Source organism: Carcharodon carcharias, chromosome 30 (genome assembly GCF_017639515.1).
Source record: "Carcharodon carcharias isolate sCarCar2 chromosome 30, sCarCar2.pri, whole genome shotgun sequence".
Classification (NCBI taxonomy): domain Eukaryota; kingdom Metazoa; phylum Chordata; class Chondrichthyes; order Lamniformes; family Lamnidae; genus Carcharodon; species Carcharodon carcharias.
The window spans coordinates 19,470,241-19,494,713 of NC_054496.1; the positions used below are offsets into that span (position 1 = coordinate 19,470,241).

The following is a 24,473-nucleotide window of genomic DNA, read 5'->3' on the forward strand; positions in this document are numbered from 1 at the left end:
CATGGCGGCAGCAGTGGAGACATCAATGTGAAAAAGACATTGGTGCCATCGATGGAAGCACAGCCAGAGAATGAAGAAAAACTTTGTAGCAGCCTATACTTACAACTCTATGGAAGGAAGAGGCAAACTGGAAGGCGGTGACGATGCCAGCACCGCTCCAGCGGTCCCTGTCTTTCCTGCAGCCATTCAAAAAATTTGAGGGTCTGCAAAGAGACCAGAGCTGGAAGGTTTGGAGGATACACTTTCTCAGCAATTGGATGGCATATGGATTGTCCGATAAAGAGCAACAACATCAGGTCAGTTTATTTCTTTATGCTGTGGGTCCAGTAGCAGAAGACATTCTCCTGAGGCGGGGGCTGGAGGAGTCCAATGTGGACTTTGACACAGTTCTCAAGGCCTTCAACACATATTTTAGTCCACCACAGAATCTCATAACTGATCAAGTGGTCCAATACGCGAGGAAGCCTGAACTTCAGAGAAATAAACCAGGCTATAATTTGGCATAACTCTGAGGCTTCACATGACTCCGTTCACTGAGTAGGCCCACAGGTGGCATTGCCCGTCCTCCCACACCACCCATAAGAAAGCCTGCAAAACTGGGCGAAAGGGCAGGAAACTCCACAGTGGCAGCCATTTTGAAACGCTCACATTGTGGTGCGAAGAACCAACAAAGATGCCAGGACTGCCCAGTAGGGGGCATGGGATGTTTCCAGTGCAGGAAGACTGGACATGTCTGCAACAACTTTAATTGAGGTAGAAGATAAGAAAATATATATGAAACACATTCCATTCAAGAAATTAGAAATTACAACAAAGACAAAATTACAGAGTTTCCAGGGGAAGTAAGTGGTCTTAATCAAGACTATTGGTCAATTAATGTGCAATTTAAAGGTTTCAATGCCACCTCTAAAATGAATAGTGGAGCTGGCGTTATCATATCAGCAGATGATCTAGACTGGCTTCAGCCAATTCCCCTTCATCATTGGACATCAAATTGTAATGTCCAGGTGGCACAAACCTTCCAATCAAAGGCAGGATAATTACTCCTCTTCATTACAAGGGGTGACAGATGGTTATTTCTCTATGTTGTCCACAATCGACGCACATCCTTATTGAGTGGAGATGTTGGCGTACTTCTAGGAATCCTGGAAAAACCAGATGATGACCACCAATTGAAAAACTCAATGTCTTTCATAGAACAATCTTCAACCTTTTGTTTAGAACCAGTGAAACTTCAGCCTACACCAGCTGAGGAGGTTTATTCAATCAGCAGTGAGTTCCTTTCTATCACAGAGACGCCATCTACTAGGCCCCGGGCGGAGATTGAGGTTATGAATCTCTCAGCTTTTCATGAAGCTAGGCCAAAGGTGACAGAAACAGAAGGCACTGCGGGAGACTGTGACCATCCTCCTGAAGACCTGCTGCATCAGAGTTGACTCTTTCCTGAAAAAAGTAATGAGGAAGAAACCGTTGCAGCACTGAGAGATCTGTTGGAAGATGAGGCCTTAGAGGTTGGTCCATCTTTCCATACGATAGAGACACTAGATGATGTCTCTGATGCCTTTTTTGAGGAGTCAGCTGTGTTTCTGGCGGTTGAGCACCTTTCAGATCTTTACTCCATGAACCTACCAATGTAATACCTCGTCTATCATTGGTTGTCCATGAAGCGGAATGCCTTGTCTGATTCCATGTCAGAGTCCTTGGAGGGTCACAATTGCCAAAGGGATGAAAGTCAGTTGAGGCTGATACTTCAGTCTCAGCTAAAAATCTTCTTCCCTCTAGAGTTATACATCAGCACAGAAGCTGAGGAAGAGTCTTCCACACTTCTAAAGCTTTAGAATCCTGTATAGAAAATTTGTCTCTGAGTTGTTCATCTACAGGAAATTAATCTACATTTTGTCATTGAACTTTGTCCCACTGCAGAAAATGGTGCTCTCTTATCTCCATATCCTCAATAATTCTTTCAATTGTCCACGATGGAGCCGCCTCATGCAGAGAGAAGTATGGCTCTCTTACCACTGCCTACGGAAGGTAGACCATTCCTTCTGAAATACCATCAGGAAATCATCTCTTCTTTTCCTGAAAGGCCTACTGGAATTTTCTTATTTTTTTCCTTTGTTGTCCAGATTCATTGGAATCTCAGATCTTCAATACCTTTCCTGTCTTTGATGATACGGCTGTGAGAGTCTTCATTGGAGCTGAAGATCATTTGTCTTATGAAAGTTTTCCCTGTGTGCTTCAAGGGAGCAAAATGTTCCTCAGAGAGTCCTGACTTCTTTCCTAATCCCAGAGAGTCCAAAGGTTGATGACCCTTAGTCTTCTCTCTTGAATCAGTCTTCTGCTGCAAAAGCCTTGTTGCCCTTGCAGTTCAGTAATCCTGAAACCTACGCTCTACCTACCAGCAATGCTGCAAAATCCCATTCTGTTGATGATGATGTCCTCAAAGATGAAGTAGAAAGCCCTCCAAGACATCTTTCCTAAGGGCTGAGGATATTGTGGGAGACTGAACCCCTCAGGACTGTGACTTGGGAGGGGAAAGAGTAGGATTTGGAGTTGGGTAGAAACCATAGATGTAAAAGGGGAACCACAGAAATGCAATGCAAATAGTTCAAAACAAATGTGATGTAAACAATGACCTATTTTCTCTTAGACGGACTGTAGAAGCCAGTTATCCTAGTCTCAGGATATCACTGGAGGAGTTCCTCTAGGCAATATAGTAGACCTAGCTATAATCAGCTGCTCCATCAATGACCTTCCCTTTATCATAATGTCAGTAGTAGGAATGCTCACTGATTGTGCAGTGTTTAGTTTCATTCGCAGATCCTCAGATAATAAAGTAGTCCATGCCTGCATATAGTAAGACCTGGACAACATCCAGGCTTGGGCTGTTAAGTGACAAGCATCACACAAGTGACAGGCAATTACTATCTCCAATAAGCAACATATTAACCACTGGGCTGCTGTGGTGTAGCTTGATTGAACTTGCTGAAAGATGGTACTTTTGACAGTGCAGCAGTCCCTCCCTACTGTACTGATGAGACTGACCTTTTACTTATGTCACTTAGGTTCGAGTTGAGACCATGGAGGTAAGTCTTCTGATTACTCTCTGTAAGGCTCTGCCATGAAATGAGCCATGGCAATCTCTGTGGTCCCAGCCAATATGGTCTACCACATAAGATGGCATGGGATTGGCAAACTCATTCATTGCAAATGTGACTGCATGATGCCTAAATATAGATTTATTCATGAGTTATAATCTACATACGTCTTTGAGCAGGTTTCAAATTACTAACTGTCAAGTTTCAATCTTTTCCATTTAAATAATGTTCATTTTTAAATGTACTTAAATGTATAAATCTTATAGAATAATATAACCAGAAGGAGGCCAATCTACCCATTGTACTGATGCTAGTTCTTTGAAGAAACTATCCAATTAGTCCCACTCTACTTTTTTCCCATAGACTAGCAAATGTTTCCTTTTATAAACATTTCTGTAAACTTCAATTATTTCTGTAAAACCCCACACACAGTCACACTTACCTTGTGTCCTGAAGTTTAGATATTTGAGTGTCACGCTTGGAAATTTCTCTTTTCAACATCCAGAGTATTGTGAAGAACAGAACTGTGTTGATCTGTTGGAAGACTTAATGACATGTGGACTCAACAAATTCTGATGGAATATATCTGGAATTCGGACTTTTTATCTTTTAAATTTGTGTGATTTGCCAGTGATGCTCACAGCCAGATGTGGTGGAATTTCAACTGCTCTCCCCTTCAATATTTTTTTTCTAATATTTTCTCTTTTGCTTCTGAAGCAATTGGTTTTGAAGAAAGGGATTATGGGGAGGAGGAAGGAGCAGCTATGGGAGAGAAAGGCTGTGAAGGGAGTGGTATTGGAACGAAGCAGTGGGGTTGTGGAGGAGAGGTTGGGGGAGAGAGGCTGTGGCAAAGGGGCTACTGAGGAGAGAGGATATGGTAGAGACAGGCTGTGTGAGAGAGAGAGACTGCAAAAGAGGGCGCTGAAAATTGCATTGTGCATTTTGTCCACTTAAGGCTACCTTATACATATATACCAACAGAGCGAGTCTGCTAAGAGGAGATAATAAAGGATCCATGTTTAATAGCCCACACATGTTCTAATTCTAAATATCTTTGGCTGAATATTTAACTGTTTCTGTCCCAAAAATTGGGAGAGATGCTATGAACTAGGAGACTCTAAAGTATAGATGAGGGGCAGCTTGACAATTACTGTGCATGGGAGTGAAGTTAGATACATAAACAGAGCAGAAGTTTACTGCATGTCTCAATCATAATCAGTAGATGCAATCTGTTACAAATCGAATACAAGAATCTTGATAGAGACAGGACAAAAGTTACCACAATGATCAGGCACACAGGTCCCAGGAAACTCCACTTGAGTCCTTCCTCTGCAGAGAGCCAGCAGCTGGAAGTCAAGAGAAGAAAATAAATCAGTAGGAATGATGAGTGAAGAAGAGAATAAAGCCCTCAAAGCGTGAGATATTTATCATGCAAAAATAGTTTTGGAACCTGCGCATTGATTGGATGATGATATGATTCTTGTGTTTGTAGGTAACTGACTGACATTTAGGAGATATTCACCCCCTCAATATAGGCAGACGTTAACATTGTCACAGGTCCCAAATTCTTTCCCCTGTGTGGCGATTTCACAGAAACTCATATAGTGCAGAAGGCAGTGGAAAACCAGGGGCAGAATCCTTAGGACCATAGTGTGTTTTGAATGCACTGCCTCTGGTTATTTGCAGGGCCCTGACTGGGCTGTTTGAGGCTTGTATTTCTCAACTGCGTGAGCCTCATCCATCTTTTAGATGGGGCATTGATCAGAGTCCCCATTTGGCCTCCTGACAAAAGATCCCACGGCACTGTTTTGAAGAACAGTAGAGAAATTCTGCTTAGTGTCCTTGTTAATATTTATCCCTCGATCAATATAAATAAAACAGATGATCCGGTCATCATCCAATTACTATTTATGGGATCTTGTGTGTGTAAATTGGCTGCTTCCTACACCACAATATTGACTATAATTTAAAAATACTTTGATGGTATTAAAGGTAATTGAAAATTTTTAGATTGTGAGCGATGCTATATAAAGCCTTCTTTCTGTCTTTCCTTCTCTTGATGTGAGTGAGCAGTAGACATGGAACAGGCAACATTCTGCAGCAGATGCCTATGAACTTGCTGAGAGAGCATCTGTAACTCTTTGGCCAGAATTTTCCACTTCTGTTGGTGGCAGGTGGGCATGAGCGATCAATATGCTGACAAGGCCAAAAATCAGTTTCACACTGTTGTAAAACCAGTTTGCGATCATCTGCACTGCTTGTCAATGGCGGGCTGCGTTTCCCACCGTCCAACATTGGGAACTTAATTTCAATGTATTTGTATCTCATTATTGTGCCCGCACGCCAGAATCATCCCCCTCTCCCCCCTCTCACATCAACGGAATTTCAGAATGACGTGTCTTATGACTGCCTTTAAAAGGCGTGCACCTGGCGAGCTGAACTGCAAGGAGAACTCAACCTGCTCAGGGTTGTGCACAGTGTTTGAGTGCACACAACCTTGCCCAGCGCTCGTGAGGATCGCCTGTAGGACATCAAGGAACAGGCTGGCCATTTGGGTCGTCAGTGTCTTTATCTGACTACTCGTGGCTTCATGTGTCCTGGCGGTGTCTACAGCCTGTGACCTTATAAGCTTGTCCTTTCCAATCAAATATTTTTGTATTTCAGGGTGTGCAGAGCTCAAAATGAGCTGATCTATCAGCCTTTTATCAGTTTCCTTGAATTTACCATTTCTGGCCACATTTTTCAATCTTGTTGTCAACAGGCTCACCTGATTCTTGCCTCAGGCCTTGAAATTCATATTGATGGATCTGATGATTTGACTTTGGTTGGAGATGTGTGTTGAATTTTTCAAAAATGTTCCCTGGGTTTCTGTTGTTGTCTTTCTTAGCTACTAGCTATTAAATAAATGTAACCTTTTCTCTTCTGCTCACAAAAGGATGCAGCTGACCCTTTCCTCTTCATTGGTGACTTTTAGAAAGCTACTGAATGTCAGTCTGCACTTTTGTTTAAACTTCTCAAGTGCCTGTATGACATCATCAACCTCCCTATTCATCATGGCTTGGAGCTGTATGTTTATTATGCGGCAGCCAGTTCATTTTCGCATGATTCAGTTTCTCTCACTGGCACTAATTTGGGTTGGTTTTTCAACCTAATTCAGCATTAAATTTGTTTAAAATGTTTGAGCTTTTACTTCCAGCCACCTGCTGCCACCATGTTATGTCTTCTGTTTCTCATAGGTTATACTCACACATTAGATTCAAAATGCTGGAGCTTCATCGAGCGTATTTCTTGCCGCTCTCCATATGTGGCTGGTGGACTGATGGATTGATATACTGTTATTTGGCACGTGACTGCAGGTGGCATCAAATGTAACACCCTGGGACATGTACTCACTGAACCATTGTTAGATTATTGTTGAAAAAAGAGACATGTCAAAGCTTTTTGCCTTACACTCATCAGGACACTTCACAAGACTATCAATATAAGGGGAAAACAACAATTCATACTGTATGAGAAGAGAGTGATAATTGGTTGGCAAGTGGACACTGATTGGTAGAGGCATTGCCAATGAGAATGCACCAATTGATGGTGACCGACAGCAGATATCTTTGCTGGGTTCCATGAGAAACATGTCTTCAATGGAATGATGCCTAATCTCCTACCAATCGCATATTTCCATTTTGTGGATGATACGTTCGCTATATTTAAATCAGCAGCTGTTTGTAATAACTCCCTTACATATCTTAATGGGCTCCATCACCTTTAAAATGGAGCAGTCAAATTAATTCCCATTCCTTGACATACTAGTTGAGAAATCTGCCAGTGGGTTCTCTACCACGGTCTACTACGAGCCTACCTTCACTGGTTAATATATGTGTTGGGATTCTTACAGTTCCACATGTTATAAGATTGAACTTATTGGCAGCCTTGTAAATAGGGCCTGAGCCATTTGTTCACTGTACAAGCTTGATGCTGAAATTAGGTGCATCAAAGGCATCCTGCGAGATAATGGCTATCCTGATTTCATGCTGTATATTACACAGATTCATGAATGGGCCTAAGGCTGTTACTTTCGGCTCTGGAAAGTGCCCAGTCTACCTCAGATTACCCTGGAAGGGCAAGGTATCTCAAAAATTTGAGCAACAGGCGAAGCTAGCTGTTTCACGCTGTTACTTTGCAGGAGCAACATGAATGGCATTCGCCACTAACAGGATGCTGCTGTCAAGCCAAAAAGACATTCTGCCTATAACACAAATGAGTAATGTAGTAAATGAATTTTAGTGCCAGTGTGATGCTAGGTATGTAGACCGTAAGCTCCAAAGACTGGCAGATTGTATCAAACAGCATGTCCCAGCTGTGGTTCAGAAAGGGCAAGGTACAGACCGTACCCAACCAGCCCATGCTTGCAAAATTCAAAACAGAATGTCCAACATAAGATGTGATTCGCAATTGGACAACATTTGCTAAATAATCTTGAGTGTGCTAAGAATTACACTGATGTCCAATTTAAGATTGTCATTTGGGCTTGTAGTGTTCGCATTTGCGTGTACAGGAAGCTACATCTATTAATACACAGGGCCCTGTTCTTTGCAGACAGAAAGAACATGTACACACATTGCGCCTGTTTCAGCTAAACAAAATAACTGACAGCCAGTCGTTGACTCATGCCTCAGGGTAATGCCTTGACCTATCAGGGTCAAACTCCTTGGTTTAAATTTCAGAATGCTTGGCAGTTAACTGTCAGTCACCATAAATTGTTGCATTCCCCAATGCAACGCCTCTACCAATCAGAGCCTACTTGTCAACCAATCAGCACTCTCTTCTCATACAGTATAAATTGTTGTTTTATCCTTGTATTGGTATTCTTGTGGTGTCCTGATGAATGCAAGACATAAAGCTTTGTCACGTCTCTTTTTTCAGCAACACTCAAGTTCTGTAATACCAAATGACTATTGACAATCAGTTCCTAGCTCTTTATGAATAATGTAACAAAGCATTTTTCATTTATATAGCACTTCTCATGTCTCAAAGCACTTCACAGTCAATGAAGTACTTTTGAAGTGTAGTCACTGTAGTTGTAATGTAGGAAATGCAATTTTCAATTTGCACACAGCAGACTCCCCCAAACAGTGATGTGCTAATGACTAGATCATCTGTTTTTGTCACGTTGAGTGAGAGATAAATATTGGCCAGGACTCTGGGGTGAACTCCCCTGCTCTTATTTGGAAAAGCGCCATATGCTCATTTCTATCTACCTGAGCAGGTAGATAGGGCTTCATTTTATGCAGGTTAGGCTTGTATCCGCTTAAGTTTAGAAGAGTAAGAGGTGACTTGATTTAAACCTTTAAGATCTTGAAGGGTTTTGACAGAGTGGATGTGGAGAGGCTGTTTCCTCTTATGGGAGAATCCAGATCTAGGGGTCGCGTTTTTAAAATCAGATGTCGCTCATGTAAGACAGAGATGAGGAGAATTTTTTTTCTTTCTCTCAGAGGATCGTTAGTCTTTGAAACTCTCCCTCAGAAGGCGGTGGAAACAGTCTTTGAATACTTTTAAGACCGAGCTATATAGATTCTTGATTAACATGGGATTGAAAGGTTATCAGGGGTAGGCAGGAATGTGGAGTGGAGGTTACATTCAAATCAACCATGACCTTATTGAATGGCGGAGCATGCTTGAGGGGCCAAGTGGCCTTCTCCTGCTTCTAATTCATATTTTTCTCATCAGAAAGACCGCACCTCTGATTGTGCAGATCTCCCTCAGTACTGCATTGGAAAGTTAGGTTGCTTTGTTGTGCTCAAGCTCTAGAGTGGGACCTGAACCCAAAATCTTGTTACCCAGAGGCAAGACTGTTGCCAACTGAGCCACAGCTGACACATGAAGTGAAGGAGAGAGTTGGGCAAAGTGGCGAATAGAAGAGGAGAGGAGAGGTGGTCAGGGCAGTGGAGAGAAAGCAAGGCGAGGAATGGAGGCCAGGGGAAAGAAGAGGAGAGGAGGGAAAGGTGAAGGGCATGAAAAAATGAACAAGTAATTCAGAGGAACATGAATTGTGTTAATATTAATGACAAAAACAGGGTTGCATTAAAGAGAAAGAAATTTGAAGTTCACAGATGAGAGCAATGACTTGAGTTTAACTAGAAGGTCCCAATTTGTATTGCAAAGCCGGAAAACTGATCACTCACTATTCGGGTGTCCCATAGCCATCAGGGCGCACTGCCACAGAAATGATCACGATTACTGCAGGAACCCCGTAGCCAATAGGGTACATGACCTTCCCAATTTTCTCTGAGTGGGAAACTCCCAAATTCCTGATGTTTTTGATCATGTGGCATAGCTGTACTCCCTCAAAGAACATCCAAAGAAATGCTGCCAGGAAGAAGTAGTGTAAAAATCCAGCTATAATCCCACACACCACCTGAAACAATAAGAAATGCCATGAGAATCCATCATGAAGCATGGACTCCTCACAATTCTACCTGGCACAGTCTCACAGCTTACATCTGTGCCCTTGCTGAAGTTAATGGAGATCAATAGGAGGGTACATCAAATTGGATGGAGCCAGTGGGCACTAGTACCAATGCAGAAGCATCCCTACCCACTGTCTGTACATTTCTCCCCTTCATTTCCCTGTATAGGTAACACTATTGAATTGAAAAATAAAGGAACCTTTTTTTCTTCCAGGTAGTTTCCCTGGACCTGGATATTCTTGATGAGACCAAATTGTGTCAATCTAGAATCCAGTTCAACTCGTGCCACTTGGTTTACTGGCCTCCAGTCCTTAACTGGGTTTTTTCAGAGGCACGTAAATGGGGACTCCCAGTGTAGGCACTCCAGCCTTTCTCCACTCTTTTGGCATTACTGGCACTCCAAGGACTGTGTTAAGGTATCACCTCCTATCAGGCTAATTGGGAAATCCTGGAATGGAGGGTTTGGTGTGGGGGTGGTGGGAGGAGGGGGGTGGTGTTGGGTGCAACATGATTGTGTCTTTGTCTTTTCCCAATTGGTTCCAGTTGATTCTGGAGTTATGGTGGGAATCTGATGGAACACACAAGAAAAGTCAAGGCCCTTGCATCTTTATTTCAGATTTTACATTTTTTAAGCAACTGACCAAATTTTTAAAATAAACTCCATGAGCATGAACACTCAGAGCAGAAATCCTCTCACTGAGAGCTAGACTCAATTAGGCAAGGGAATCTGTTCACTCACTCTGAGGATGACTGTTGGCGGGAGGAGGAATGCACTAGGGATCTACTAACCAGAAAAACACACAGAATTGATTCATAAGACAAGAGGAAAAAGCAATGAATCTGAACAAAGGTTTGGAGACATTTACACATGTCCATACAGGAGAAGGCAGTCTGCTTGATCGGTGGTGCATCAATTACCCTAAACGTTCACTCCCCCCATCATTGGTGTACGGTGGCAGCAGTGTGTACATCTACAAGCACTGCAGCAACTCACCAAGGCTCCTTCAGCAGCACCTTCCAAACGTGTGACCTCTACCAACTAGAAGGACAAGGATAGCAGACACATGGGAAGATGCCACCACTTGCAAGTCTGTTCCTGAATCACAAAACATCCTGACTTAGAACTTTATCATGAATCCTTCACTGTCAAGATCCTGGAAATCCATCCCTAACAAAACTGTTGACATACCTACACCGCATTGACTGCAATGGCTCAAGAAAGTGGCTCACTGTCACCTTCTCAATGGAAGCTAGGGTAACAATAAATGCTGGTCATGCTGACACCAGATCCCAAGAATGAATTAAAAAACCAAACTGACATACACAGATAAACACACACACAAACTTAACCCATGGACAGACAGACAGATGGCTGGACAGACAGGCAACACATGTACATGCATATAGATAGATAACAGACATACATACACACAGCCGTGAGCAAACACAATCACAGATATGTTGGCGCACTTTGACACTTGGAGTTACACTCATCCACACACATGCACACAAACAACAAAAAATATCTTGCATTTATAAAGTGCCTTTAACATAGTAAAACATCCCAAGTTGGTTCACAAAAATGTTTTCAGACAAAAAAATTAAACTAACACCAAACCAAAGTAGGAAATGTTAGGATGGGTGATCAAAAGCTTGGTCAGGAGATAAGTTTTAAGAAGTGCTCTAAAGGAGAGGAGTTGTGACACAGAGGTTTAGGGAGGTAATTTCAGATTTTGGGGCCTAGACAGCTGAAGACACAGTTGTTAATTGTGGCAGAAGGAACTGAGGGTTTCACAAGAGACAGGGGTTGATGCACATGGATCCAGAAATGTGCACATTCAAATAAGCGCACAAACATACATATACGTGGATATGCAGACAGACATTGATGTAAATTCACACACACATACATATTCTTAAACACACAAACACAATCTTGTGTGCTGCTGGCTGTGGAGGGCTCTCTTACCCGGTTCCTGGTTCTCCCAATCCCGGCCAGGAAGAGCAGCTCTGCCAGGAAGAGACTCAGACACAGCTGCTTGTGGGTGGCATGTAGGGCAGTTTTTAAACTGGAGCAGAAGGCAAATGTCACTATGGCGATTCCAAGACATACCAGTGATACAGGAATCCCAATGAATGATATTATATCCACAGCATGGTGATAAACCTATGAAAAGAAATAATTTGCATTTTCTTTTGTCTTTCAGAATATCTCAAAATGCTCCTCAGTTAATGAGATGCTAATGAAGTGCAGGGGCGTAACCTTAAAATTAGAACTAGGCCATTGATGGGTAATGTGGGAACAATTCTTCACACAAAGGCGAGTGGAAATCTGGACTCTCTCCCACAAAAAAGCTCTTAAAGCTGTGGGGTCAAATTGAAACTTTCAAAACTGCGATTGATAGATATTTGTCAGGCTTTGGCATTATTTCTTTATTTGTTCTTGGGATGTGGGTGTCACTGGCCAGGCCAGCAATTTTGCCCATCCCTAATTTCCCTTGAATTGGATGGCTTGCTAGGCCATTTCAGAGGGCAATTAAGAGTGAACCACATTGCTGTGGGTCATAGAAAATAGGAGCTGGAGTAGGTCATTCGGCCCTTTGAGCCTGCTCCGCTATGCAATAAGATCATGGCTCATCCTCTATCTCAACACTGTACCCCCGCTCTCTCCCCATACCCCTTCACGCCTTTAGAGTCCAGAAATCTATTTCCTTCTTAAATATATTCAGTGACTTGGCCTTCACAGCCTTCTGTGGTAGAGCATTCCATAGGTTCATCACCCTTAGTGAAGAGGTTTCTCCTCATCTCAGTTCTAAATGGCCTGCCCTGTATCCTGAGAACGTGAGACCTTGTTCTAGACCTCCCAGCCAGAGGAAATATCATTCCTGAATCCAGGATATCCATCCCTGTTAGAATTTTATATGTTTCAATGAGATCTCCTCTTGTTTTTCTAAACCCCAGTGAATGCAGACCTAGTCGGCCAATTTCTCCTCATACAACAATCCTGCCATCCCAGGAATCAGTCTGGTGAACCTTTGCTGCACTCCCTCTATGAAAAGTATATCTTTTCTTAAGTAAGGAGACCAAAACTTCACACAATGCTCCAGGTGTGGTCTCACCAAGGCCCTGTACAGCTGCAGTAAGACACCCTTGCTCCTGTATTCAAGTCCTCTCGCGATGAAGGCCAACATACCATTTGCTTTCTTAACTGCATGCTTGCATTCAATGATTGGAGTACCCAGGTCCCTTTATACATCAACATTTCTCAATCTATCACCATTTAAATAATACTCTGCCATTCTGATTTTTCTACCAAAGTGGATAACTTCACACTTATCCATATTATACTGCATCTGCCATGTATTTGCCCACTCATTCATCCTGTCTAAATCGCCTTGAAGCCTCTAACACCCTCTTCATTGTTCGTATTCCCACCGAGTTTCGTGTCATCAGCAAACTTGGAAATATTACATTTGATTCCCTCATCCAAATCATTGATATATATTGTGAGTAGCTGGGGCCCAAGTGCTAATCCTTGTGGTACCCCACTAGTCACCGTCTGCCACTCCAAAAAAGACCCATTTATTCCTAGTCTTTGTTTCCTGACTGCCAACCAATTCTCAATCCATGCCAATATATTACCCCCAATCCCAGGTGCTTTAATTGTACATGCTAACCTCTTATATGGGATTTTATCAAAAGCTTTCTGAACATCCAAACACAACGCATCCACTGGTTCTCCCTTATCTATTCTGCTAGTTACGTCTTCAAAGAACTCCAGTAGATTTGTCAAACATGATTTCCCTCTCATAAATCCATGTTGACTTTGTCTAAACTTGTTGATATTTTCTAAGTGCCCTGTTATCACATCCTTTATAATAGGTCCTAGCATTTTCCCTACTACTGAGGTTAGGCTAACCGGTCTGTAATTCGCTGTTTTCTCCCTCCTTCCTTTTTTAAATAGTGGGGTTACATTTGCCACCCTCCAATCTGCTGGGACTGTTCCATAATCTACAGAATTTTGACAGATGACAACCAACGCATCCACTATTTCCATGGCCACCTCCTTTAGTGCCCTGGGATATAGATTATCGGCCCCTAGGAATTTATTAGCTTTTAGTCCCATTAATTTCACCAATGCTATTGTTTTAGTAATACTAATTTCCTTCAATTACTCCTTGTCACTAGACCCCTAGTTCCCTAATGTTTCTGAGAAGTAATTTGTGTCTTCCTCTATGAAGACAGAACTAAGTAGTTGTTTAATTGCTCTGCCATTTCCTTGTTTTCTATTATAAATTCTCCTGTTTCAGGCTGTAAGGGACCTATATTTGTCTTCGCTAATCTTTTTCTTTTTACATACTTATAGAGTCTGGAACCACATGTAGGCCAGGGCAGGAAAGGATGGCAGATGTCCTTCCCTGAAGGACATTAGTGAACTAGATGGGCTTTTACAACAATCGATGATAGTTTCGTGGTCACTATCACTGAGATATCAATTCCGGATTTATTAATGGAATTCAAATTCCACCAGCTACTGCCATGGGATGCAGATCACAGTCTTATTGAGCAATACAATAGGTCTGAGGGGCTGAATGTCCTACTCCTCTTCTCAAGTAAACTATTACATCCCTGAGCTGAGTCTTTGATGTTTCAGTTATAAGTGTGGCCCCGATACTCTTAAATGCTTGTGAATGGCACATATTTACATATCATGTAAGCCTCTTACCCATATGGATGCTATATCATCTATAGGCATTTTAGACTTCATTGTCTTTCTAACCCTTAACTGCAGCATCCATATATTGTCAAATGCCTCCAAGAAGCTTGATTATGCATTTCAAGCTGAATACCTTCTCTTTAGTTCTCTCTCTTTCTCTATTGGTGTCATCATTGTCCTCGGGTTGCTAATCATGGCTCAAGTCATGATATAACTTTGATGCAAGGAAAGGAGGTTGGCCCCAAGAACTGCTTCAGCCAGTACTGGGATTGAACCCACACTGTTGGTATTCTGCACCTCACTCCAGCCATCTAAGCTAACCGGCTGCAATTTAATTCACTACAAATCCCAAACCCAGTGAAGCTTTGAATACTGTTCTCATACCATTGAATTATATAGAGCATATAACACAGGAATAGGCCATTGGGCCCAACTGGTCTCTGCCAGTGTTTATGCACCAAATGAGAGCCCACCCATCTCTCCTTATCTACCCTCATCAGGATAACCTTCTACTTCTTTCTTCTCATGTTTTAATCTACCTCTCCCTTAAATATATCTATGCTATTCACTTCAACTATTCCACAAGTTCCATATTCTAAGCACCCTCTGTGTAAAGAGGTTTCTCTTGAATTCCTGATTAGATTCATTCGTGACCATTTTATATTTATGGCTCCAGTACTGGCCTCCCCAAGAAGTGGCAGCATCTTCTCTACATTTGTCCTAACCATCAACATTTTAAAGACCTCTATTAGGGTCACCTCTTTTCTAGAGGAAAGAACCCTAGCATGTTCAGACCTTGCTCTCAGTGATATCCTCTTAGTTCTGTGGAGAGTTTTCCAATTCATCACTACTCTATGCCCCCATTTCCAAGAACTACAACATATGGAAATTGCTACCTCCTTCTGTCTTCCCTTCATTCCACAACCTGTAGGCTTTTAAAATGCAATCTTAGTGTCTCTTCATCAATATGTGTTCATTAACCACTTCTTCTCTCCCACTATTTGATACCCTCTGCACTATGTGCATCACCTGAGTCTGAGCCGGCCTCCTCACCTTGCCCATGCTTGTAGAGTGGTGCTATATGACTAACTGATTTTCTCTAATGGGAGAGAGATGGCAATGGTCACTTCTGGGCTATGACTAATAATCTGTAGGCTAATGTAAAATATTATATAACAACCTGGCATGGGTAGTGCATCCATAAGTTAGTTAATGTAGAGAACTACAGTGAGCATTAATATACAGAATAAGCTGACTGAGGAAGAGTAGAAAGCAGAATGAAAAGCAATGGGTGCAAATGGAAATAACTGAAATACTTACTAAAAGTAATTATAAGTAAACAGAATATTCTGCTTAGATGAAACTTAAATCACACTAAGGTAAGATAGAATATGAGCCAGTATCTTACCATGAAAAGAGAGACCCAGGCCTGAGGGGACATTGCAAGGAAAACATAATACAGAAGGCTGGAGATAAGGGAATTAGACAGAACCAGCTTAGGTCATTCCCAAACGAAGATGTATCTGGAGTTCAGGTTGCATCATATCCTGTGACCAAAATAGCTGTGGTATAGTAACAGAACAAATTTGGAATGCAACATACCCAATATCCGTGTGAAGCTTAAGACTGCAAAATGCCTAGAGAATGGAAAGCTTGAACCTCCCTGATGGATATCCTTCATGTAAGTATATAGACACATTGCATTGATGTACTACTCAATGTGCTCTCTTTAACTAATATCTCTCAGCTATATTATGACATCATTGTTAATTAAATACAGAATTAGAAGCAGGAACACAGGAGGTAGAGTATTACCTCTATCCAATATAAAATCCAACAGTTAAGACCTTTTACATCTACTTGATGGTTTATAGACACTTGCTTTCATGTTTCATCCAAAAGATAGCATTTCCAACAAGGCTCTGTACTGGAGACTGAAGTTTTACACTCGTGACTGAAGTTCTACCACTGGTCTAAGCCTGAAATCTGCTTTCTTTCCTTTATGTGTCAAACATGGGACAAACATAAGGTGTTTCTTTATAAACTGGTTTACAATTCTGTTCATTTTAAAAATTTAATCTTGGGACATGCGAAGTGTTGCTGAGGCTGCATCAGTATATGTGCTGGCTGCCTCAGGTACAAAGCAAAGTTGCAAAAGGGAGCAGAAGAAGCCAGGAGGCCCTTTATTAGCATATGTTAATAGCCTAAAGCTGGCTTCTGATGTGGGTGAGGGATGCCTCTTGTGTGGCAATACCAAAATAGTTCTGATAATTGTATGCTTGCTGCCTGGATGCCATTTGGATATCAAATGATACTGAAGGAGCCTATAGTGTCAGTAGTGTCACTTGATCAATACTTCTGGTTTCACCCTTCCGCTCCCCCACTATTTTATACTGTCCTGCACAACAGTCCTGCCCAGATGAGTGTAACTCCTACAGTCTAGGGACTTTCATTGGAACATAACATCTGACAGTTGAACTTCTCAATTACTACAACATTCAGGGCCTACTCCACAACTATTCCAAAAGTTCCACATTCTAAGCACTCTCTGTGTAACCATCAATGCTGGTGTGTTTTTACCATGAATTCAGTAGTAACTGTGGAGGACATTGATAAATAAACATTTATACCGGCCATTCAACAGGAGACATCAGCAAAGCGAGGCTGGAGAGATGATTGCATCGACACTGGGTGTCTGTTCCATTGGAATCGCCCATACTGCACCCACTGGGAGACCAATAACTTTTTCCAGCTGCATAATTCCAGCGGACACAGTACATTGTCCAATTGCTGATAGCTTTCTGTGGAGAGCAAGGATTATATGTGACAATTTGCTATTACCAGTCCAATGTTAACTGAGTAAACAGATCTTTATACCTGGTACTGCTGTTTCACTACATAAATGTCATTGCGAGACTGGGATGGGATTCAATCTGTTGTAAACCGTACATCAAACTGGTGCAACTCTTTACAAACCTCAGTGTGTTTGAAAGTGAAGTTCACTGTTCGCTTGAGTCCATGGCTGTCCCTGTTAGTTATCATGGCCGAAACTATGTTTGAGATCAATTGAAATGGCTTCAATTTTCCACCCGTGGTACTGAGCTTGAAAACACTTCCGTTCAGGATGGAATCCATGTTCTTGTAGGCGATCAAAGCCACAGCAGCAAAATCTGTCCCTGGAGGGAATGTTAAACATTACTAACACTGGAGGGAAATCTGTAGGGTAGATGATGGCCAGAAAATATATGTAACTTCTGCTGCAGAATCAGAGCAGATCAGGACCAGCTTCCAAGAGAACATCACCCTTAAATCCAGTGGGATTTGTAGACATTCATAAGACATAGAAACAGGTTTGGAAAGCAGCTGATTCTGGCAGCATAATAAAGAGAGAAAGGAATAGCAAGATCCCATATTAGGAAGACTATTTGGTTTAACTCATCCACTCAGGCAGAAGACCTATGTTCCCTTCTACTGGGTTACCTGACTGTCTTTTTAATGCAGGGGTGGGGAACCTTTTTCTTATCACATGCCATCCACACATAGACAAAATCTGTCCTGGGCCACACACATAAAAATCAATTTAATTTAGTTTTTTTTGGAGAGAATACAGAAACATTCAACTCACCTGCTGTTTTAATGCGATGGCTGAATTTGAATATTATATTGTTAAACATTATTATATTATATATTATCTAAAGCAAATTTATAATGATGGTGATAAATGCTATTTTGAAGGTGCTACTGTTATGTGTCTATATTTTTAGAAATCTTGTTGTGGGCTGGATGAAATTGAGCAACAGGCCAGATCCGTCCTACGGGCTGTAGGTTCCCCACCCTTGCTTTAATGGGTCTAAAGATTTTCCCTCCATTACACTGCCCAGAAGACCATTCTAAATGTTAATCATTCGGGCTGAAAAAAATTCCTCCTGTTGTTTTCCCATAAACTTTCCTTTCACCAGTTCACCAGTGCCCCTTATTCTAGTGTACAGGAAGCACAGAAGTTGTGCTCAGATTAGCTGTACCCTTGGGTGAAGGCGCCTCAGATTTGCACTAATTGAGGTAGCAGGCAGATAAAATGACATTTTACCCGCAGGCCTCAATGGCGGCTTTTCACACCGTATCGTTCTAAACCCACCGCAATACTTATGCATTCCCAGGAAACACGCCGTTTCCATGGTGGTCGGGCTCTCATTCGTCTGCCACGCCTTGCCGCTTCATCACGCTGGATGCCATATTTAAAGTCCAGCTGCAAGCACACATCTCAGTGCTTCCAGCCCTCAACTACTGCAGGGAAGATGTCCACGAAAAGCAAAAAGACTGCAGCCCCCAAGTTTAATGACGCGTCACTGGAATGCCTTTTGGATGCTGTGGAGGCCTCCCATGGTGTCCTCTGACCCCGCTCTGGCCACAGAACAGGCAGTGGCATCATCAGTCCAGTATGGGAGGTGGTGGCAGCAGTGGTCAGCGCCAATGCCCTGCAAAAAGAGGACAGCCACCAAGTGCTGCTACAGGATGAACGGTCTCATCCATTCCACCGGGGTAACTCACTCTTCTCATCACTCTCAACGCACACATTCACAAACCCATCACACATCCACAGGGATCCCACACCTCAAGGGACAACACCACTAACTCTCACACACACCCTCACGTCTCCATCAGACTTATACCCTCTCGAACTTGCATCCTCATCCTGATCATCACTCCACTCACCACACAAACATTCCACACAGTGCCATCGTCCTGCTCACACTCTCTCCATCTGTTTTCATACAGGAGAAGCTGGCTCACAACAGCAGGGAGAGGTCCCAGGCCAGGGGAAGAGTGGCCCACATTAGATCCCTCACTCACTTTGAGGAGTGTGCCATCACACTGTCTGGTGAGGATGTGGACCCTGCCAGTGGTGACAGTGAGGTCGGTAGCAAACACCCACCCGAGGATCCTGCACCGTATCATCCCTCCCTCAACACAAACGTGAGTGCTCTCCCTCCTCCTTTTGACTCTGCTGCCAAGCACTAATCATCTCTACTTTGGTTTACAGGGAGCTCTGCCAAGAACCGACACCCTCAGCCAGCCAGTCCCTCAGCTCCATCTATGTCCTCATCTGCAGCCAAGAGGACACGTCCTCCAGTGAAGAGGTGGAAATAAGCAGCCCGGAAGATCTGTTCATAGCACACCCTGCACCAGTATAAAGACACACACCTTGGTGGGACCTAGGTCTACAGCAGGCTTGGGTACGCAATCTGGTGGTCACCGCACGGACACGAATCCACAACAGGAGGCAAGCTCAGCCAAGCTCCCTGGCATTCGAAGGACTGCTGGGGAAGAGGCAGCTGCGAGGTCCAAGTCAGATGATGAACCTCTGGATTTGACATTCCAACTCATCCTGTAGAGTCAGCAGAAGGTGGGGGATCATCACATAGAGCTGTTGAAAGCCCTGTTGGAGGAGTGCATCTGCCTGCTCTCTGATGCAGTAGTGCCCACATGGAGGTCTCCATGGGGAGGATGGCAGAAGCCATGGAGACCCTGGTCCAGCAGAATGCAGAGATCAGTGCAGACCTGCACGCCATCGCAGGAGCCATGGGTGAGTTCCTGCAGTGGCAACGTGAGAGGGAAACGGGGCACCTCGATGTCCCTCCAAGTACTCCTTCCCCTCAAGGAGTCAGGATAGGGACCCCAGTCAATGAAGGAAGGAGGAGCGGCAGCTGCATACCCCTGGGTCATCCACTGAGAAATCTCAGAGGCTGTCCTCTCCCCCCGAGTCCCCTTTGCCTGTGAGCCCCTCAATCTCGCCCTCTGTCACTGCAGGGGTAGTGGCTGGCCCACAAGTGATTCTGGAGTGAAGTGTGTGTGTGTGTGTGTGTGTGTGTGTGTCAGGTCCTTTCGGAGCCTTGTGCAAGCACTCTCATGTGCATGCAGATCCTTCACGTATCACGCTCACCTCAGTGTCCTGAGCATTTTCAGTGTTGCCTGCTGGGGTTCACTTTCAGTTGTCCATCTGAGCTGGCCTGCATCTCTGCCCACCCAATGATCACACTCCCATGCAGCACCTGATCTAGTCTACCGCAACTGTCATCTCACTTTCGATTTGGACAGCATGGTCTGGGTTTGCTCCACCATCTTTCCCCTCTCCTAGTAACCCATTTCCTTCCCCTCAACACAGTTTACTCCCCCAGCATCACCTTCCATCTCTCCTCCGTGACCTACTAGCCACAACCCTTTTCCTTCAGGGATGTCCAGGAAAACTTGCATTTTCCCTTCCTGCCCGAAAATTCCACCCCCATCCACATTAACCTCCTCGCTTCCCACCCCCAGGGTCCGTGTCTGCCTCCGAGTCCCCACCAACCACCCTCGCTGTCCCTTCTATCGTTACCATCGAACTCTCACCCTCCCACCCTACCACCTCACTCTGCCCTCGGTCACTCTCACCATTCCTTCATACCACACCCACCCTCAGTTTAGATCCCAGGAGGCAGACATAGACCTATCAGACCCCTCCCTTGCATGTTCACCTGCACAACCGGTCCCCCCGGACCCCTTCCACCCCGCACCGCACCCCCCCCTGCCACCACCCACCACTCCGATCCCTTCCCCCACCAGACCCTGTTCCCCGCTGTGGACCCCTTCTCCCCTTCGTACCCTTTTCCCCCCTTCGCACCCCTTGTCCTCCACCCCGATCCGGAAAGTCTTCCCCTCTTAGTTCCCCCACCTGCTCGGTCTGGCCACCGCTTAGTCCCTCCTCTTTCCTGACTCCTTCCTCCACCTTTACATTTTTTTTGATATTTAATCATGGGATGTGGGCGTCGCTGGCTGGGCCAGCATTTATTGCCCATCCCATGCCCTTGAGAAGGTGGTGGTGAGCAACTGCCTTGAGCCGCTGCAGTCCATGTGGTGTAGGCACACCCACAGTGCTGTTAAGAAGGGAGTTCCAGGATTTTGACCCAGTGACAGTGAAGGAATGGCGATATATTTCCAAGTCAGGATGTTGACTGACTTGGAGGGGAACTTCCAGTGGTGGTGTTCCCATCTATCTTCTGCCCTTGTCCTTCTATATGGTAGTGGTTGTGGGTTTGGAAGGTCCTGTTGAAGGAGCCTTGGTGAATTCCTGCAGTGCATCTTGTAGACTTCTGCTTCTGTGCGTTGGTGGTGGAGGGAATGAATGTTTGTGAATGTGGTGCCAATCAAGTGGGCTGCTTTGTCCTGGATGGTGTCAAGCTTCCTGAATGTTGTTGGATCTGCACTCATTCAGGCAAGTGAGGAGTATTCCATCACACTCCTGACTTGTGCCTTGTAGATGGTGGACAGGCTTTGGGGAGGTGAGTTACTCATTGCACGATTCCTAGACTCTGACCTGCTCTTGTAGCCACATTATTTATTTGGCTATTCCTCTTCAGTTTCTGGTCAATGGTAACCCCCAGGTTGTTAATAGTTGAGGATTCAATGATAGTAATGCCATTGAACATCAAGGGGCTGATGGTTGGATTCTTTCTTGTCGGTGATGGTCATTGCCTGACACTTGTGTACCGCAAATGTTACTTGCCACTTGTCAGCCCAAGCCTGCATGTTGTCCAAGCCTTGCTACATTCAGACATGGACTTCTTCTGCCAATCTTAGTCCTTCCTTCTTCCTGACTCCTTCCTCCAGCCTTACTTCTTCCTCCAGCCTCACTTCTTCCCCTCTCTGCACTCCTTCCTCCCCCCAGACTCCCTTCCCTCTCTGCACTCCTCCCCTTACACCCACCCCCCCAGTTGCCGTCTTCTCCCCCCTTACCCCTGCCTTCCCGATACTCCCACCTGTCCCCCAACATCTTCATTCCCCCCTCAGCCTCACTAACCCCTGACACCTTCATTCCCTCCTCTCAGCTTCATTCGGCCCCCTTCCCAACCTCACAGCCCCGAAACCTCTTCCTCTCCCAGCTGATGCTAGATTTCCTCTCCCACCCCCTCAACCAACACCCGTTGTGAGGATCAACGGTGACTAGAGAACTTACGTGAGCTGCTTCGTAGCAGAGCCATATCCATGGGAATCCACCCAGAATGCCATGGACGTTCCTCCAGTCTGCCGTTGCTGTCGGGCTCCAGCATCTTCTGCTCCATCATGTCCACCATGTGAGCAAGGCCCTGGCGGGTAAGTCCCGACTTCTGCACGTCACACTTGTCAAAAGACGTGTTCTGCACCGGTGTGTTTTCCTGCCGACGTGGACGGACGATCCAGCGGGGCGGGGATGAGTCTAGTGGGCTGGCCTTACAATGATATACTGATGGCTTACAGTGAAGTTCTTGTGTCCGATGGCAGTGAATGTGGCCCGCCATTGGTGGGTGAAGCGGGCAATCACAAACTGGTTCCATGACGTCGTGAAACCGATTTTTGGCCTTCTTGCTATATTGTCTGCTCACGCCACCGAACACGCCTGGTGGCGGCAGGCACAGGCAATTCTGGCCCTTGTGTGCCTCTCTTTGATCAGACTTTTCCTCCACACCCAATTTCTCCAATCTATTGTTGAAACTCAATCCTTTGTTAACTTGGAATCAGTGGGGAGGTGGTGGCATAGTGGTATTGTCACTGAACTAGTAATCTAAAGACCCACAGTATGGGGATCTGAATTCAAATCCCACCAAGGCAGACGGTGAAATCTGAATTAAATAAAAAAATCTAGAACTACATGTATGATGATCACCATAAAACCATTGCCAATGGTTCACTAATGTCCTTTAGAGAAGGAAATCTGCTGCCCTTACCTGGTCTGGCCTAAATGTGACTCCAGACCTATGTGTGATTAAGGATATCCAATAAATGCTGGCCTAGGCAGTGGTGCCCACATCCCATGATAGAATTTTTAAAAATGCCTCACCGATCTTCTCTGCACCAACTCCATGTCTTGGCAATCAAAACACTGTTTAAATATCCTTCTAAGCAAAGCACCTTCAAACTGGCCTCCCAAAATAACCTTCAATTTATCTCACTTAACTTCAAAGAGAACAATGCGTAAATAATAAAAAAATTAGAAATAACCGGTAAATTTACCAGTTGTTTTTCTTTCGGTGACTGTCTGTCGGTAAATATCCATCACGTTGCCTTTTGCCCATAAACTGACTCTGTCCTGGGCTGAACTGTTCTTCCCTCGAAATGTTCTTACTTCCAGATCTAAGAGCGAAGGAACTTAAACTTTGTAATGTTTCATATAGGAATGAGATTTATTCATAGTCTGATGTTACGCTTAAACGGTCAGTTTAACAGATGCTGACAGCACCAGGCTCAAAGGAATGAATTAGTTCAAGAGAGAGCTGGTAAAGGAACCAGATGTGAGCTGCATTTTTTTTTAAGTAGTGGGCTGCTATGATCTGAAGGACATTACCTGAAGGAGATAAATGTTGATGGAAGCAGATATATAACCTTTCAAAAGGGAATTGGAAATATCCCATCGAAATGAAAATTTCTGGATGCATATGGAGAACAAACAAGGGAAAATGTATAATCGGGTGGCTCTTGAAAGATAATGGGCGAAATGGCCTCCTTCAGTGCTCTATAATATAATTCTATGAAAAACAACAAAATGGATTGGGTGGTTTATTAGGTTAGACATTGGCTTCAGATTTCTGGAAGCTGGGTTCAAATCCTGTCTACAATAAAGGAATGAAAGTTTCCTTTGTCCGTTGACGAGTGGTGTCCAAGTTAAAAAGAGTTCAGACAATCGCAGTGGGGACAGGTGTACACAGAAAACAGATACTTAAAATGGTTACCTCACTCTGGAAATAAAAAGCTGGCATCATTTAAAAAAAATGACTATGAAGCTAGCAGAGGTGAAAGCCCATTGATTCACAAGGGAACCCTGCCATCCTTACCCAATCTGCTCTCTATGTAATTCTAGTCCAACATCAACATGGTGGATGGTTAACTGCCCTCAATCATCAGCACAACAAAGGGTGGACAATAAATGCCAGATTTGCCTGCGATGCATCTCAGAAGGGAATAAGGAAAAAAAACATGGCTCGTGATTGAAATGTTAACAGACTACGCCAGAGCAGTAGGGCGTATGTTTGAGGTTGTAGCAGATTAGAGAAAGTCGATCGACATCTGTCTATGGAACATAGAAAGAGGAAGAGACCAGTCAGTTCCTTGAACATTTACCATCATTTAACTTGATATTGACCGACTTATATCTTAATTCCACCATCCCTCCTTGATTCTGAAATC

At 43.9% G+C, this 24,473-nt stretch overlaps 1 protein-coding gene across 1 annotated transcript in view; it reads right to left on the reverse strand.

Annotated features, from left to right (window-relative positions):
- The window catches only part of LOC121271340 (adhesion G protein-coupled receptor E2-like), a 75,361-nt gene that overhangs the window by 20,236 nt on the left and 30,652 nt on the right, over nucleotides 1-24,473 (reverse strand). The window contains exons 8-14 of the mRNA XM_041177279.1: nucleotides 23,304-23,423; nucleotides 17,256-17,455; nucleotides 16,910-17,080; nucleotides 11,532-11,729; nucleotides 9,278-9,510; nucleotides 4,378-4,444; nucleotides 3,541-3,632 (exon numbers count right to left, since the gene is read on the reverse strand). Coding sequence (XP_041033213.1) covers nucleotides 3,541-3,632; nucleotides 4,378-4,444; nucleotides 9,278-9,510; nucleotides 11,532-11,729; nucleotides 16,910-17,080; nucleotides 17,256-17,455; nucleotides 23,304-23,423 — 1,081 coding nt within the window. The remainder of the gene's footprint in view (nucleotides 1-3,540; nucleotides 3,633-4,377; nucleotides 4,445-9,277; nucleotides 9,511-11,531; nucleotides 11,730-16,909; nucleotides 17,081-17,255; nucleotides 17,456-23,303; nucleotides 23,424-24,473) is intronic.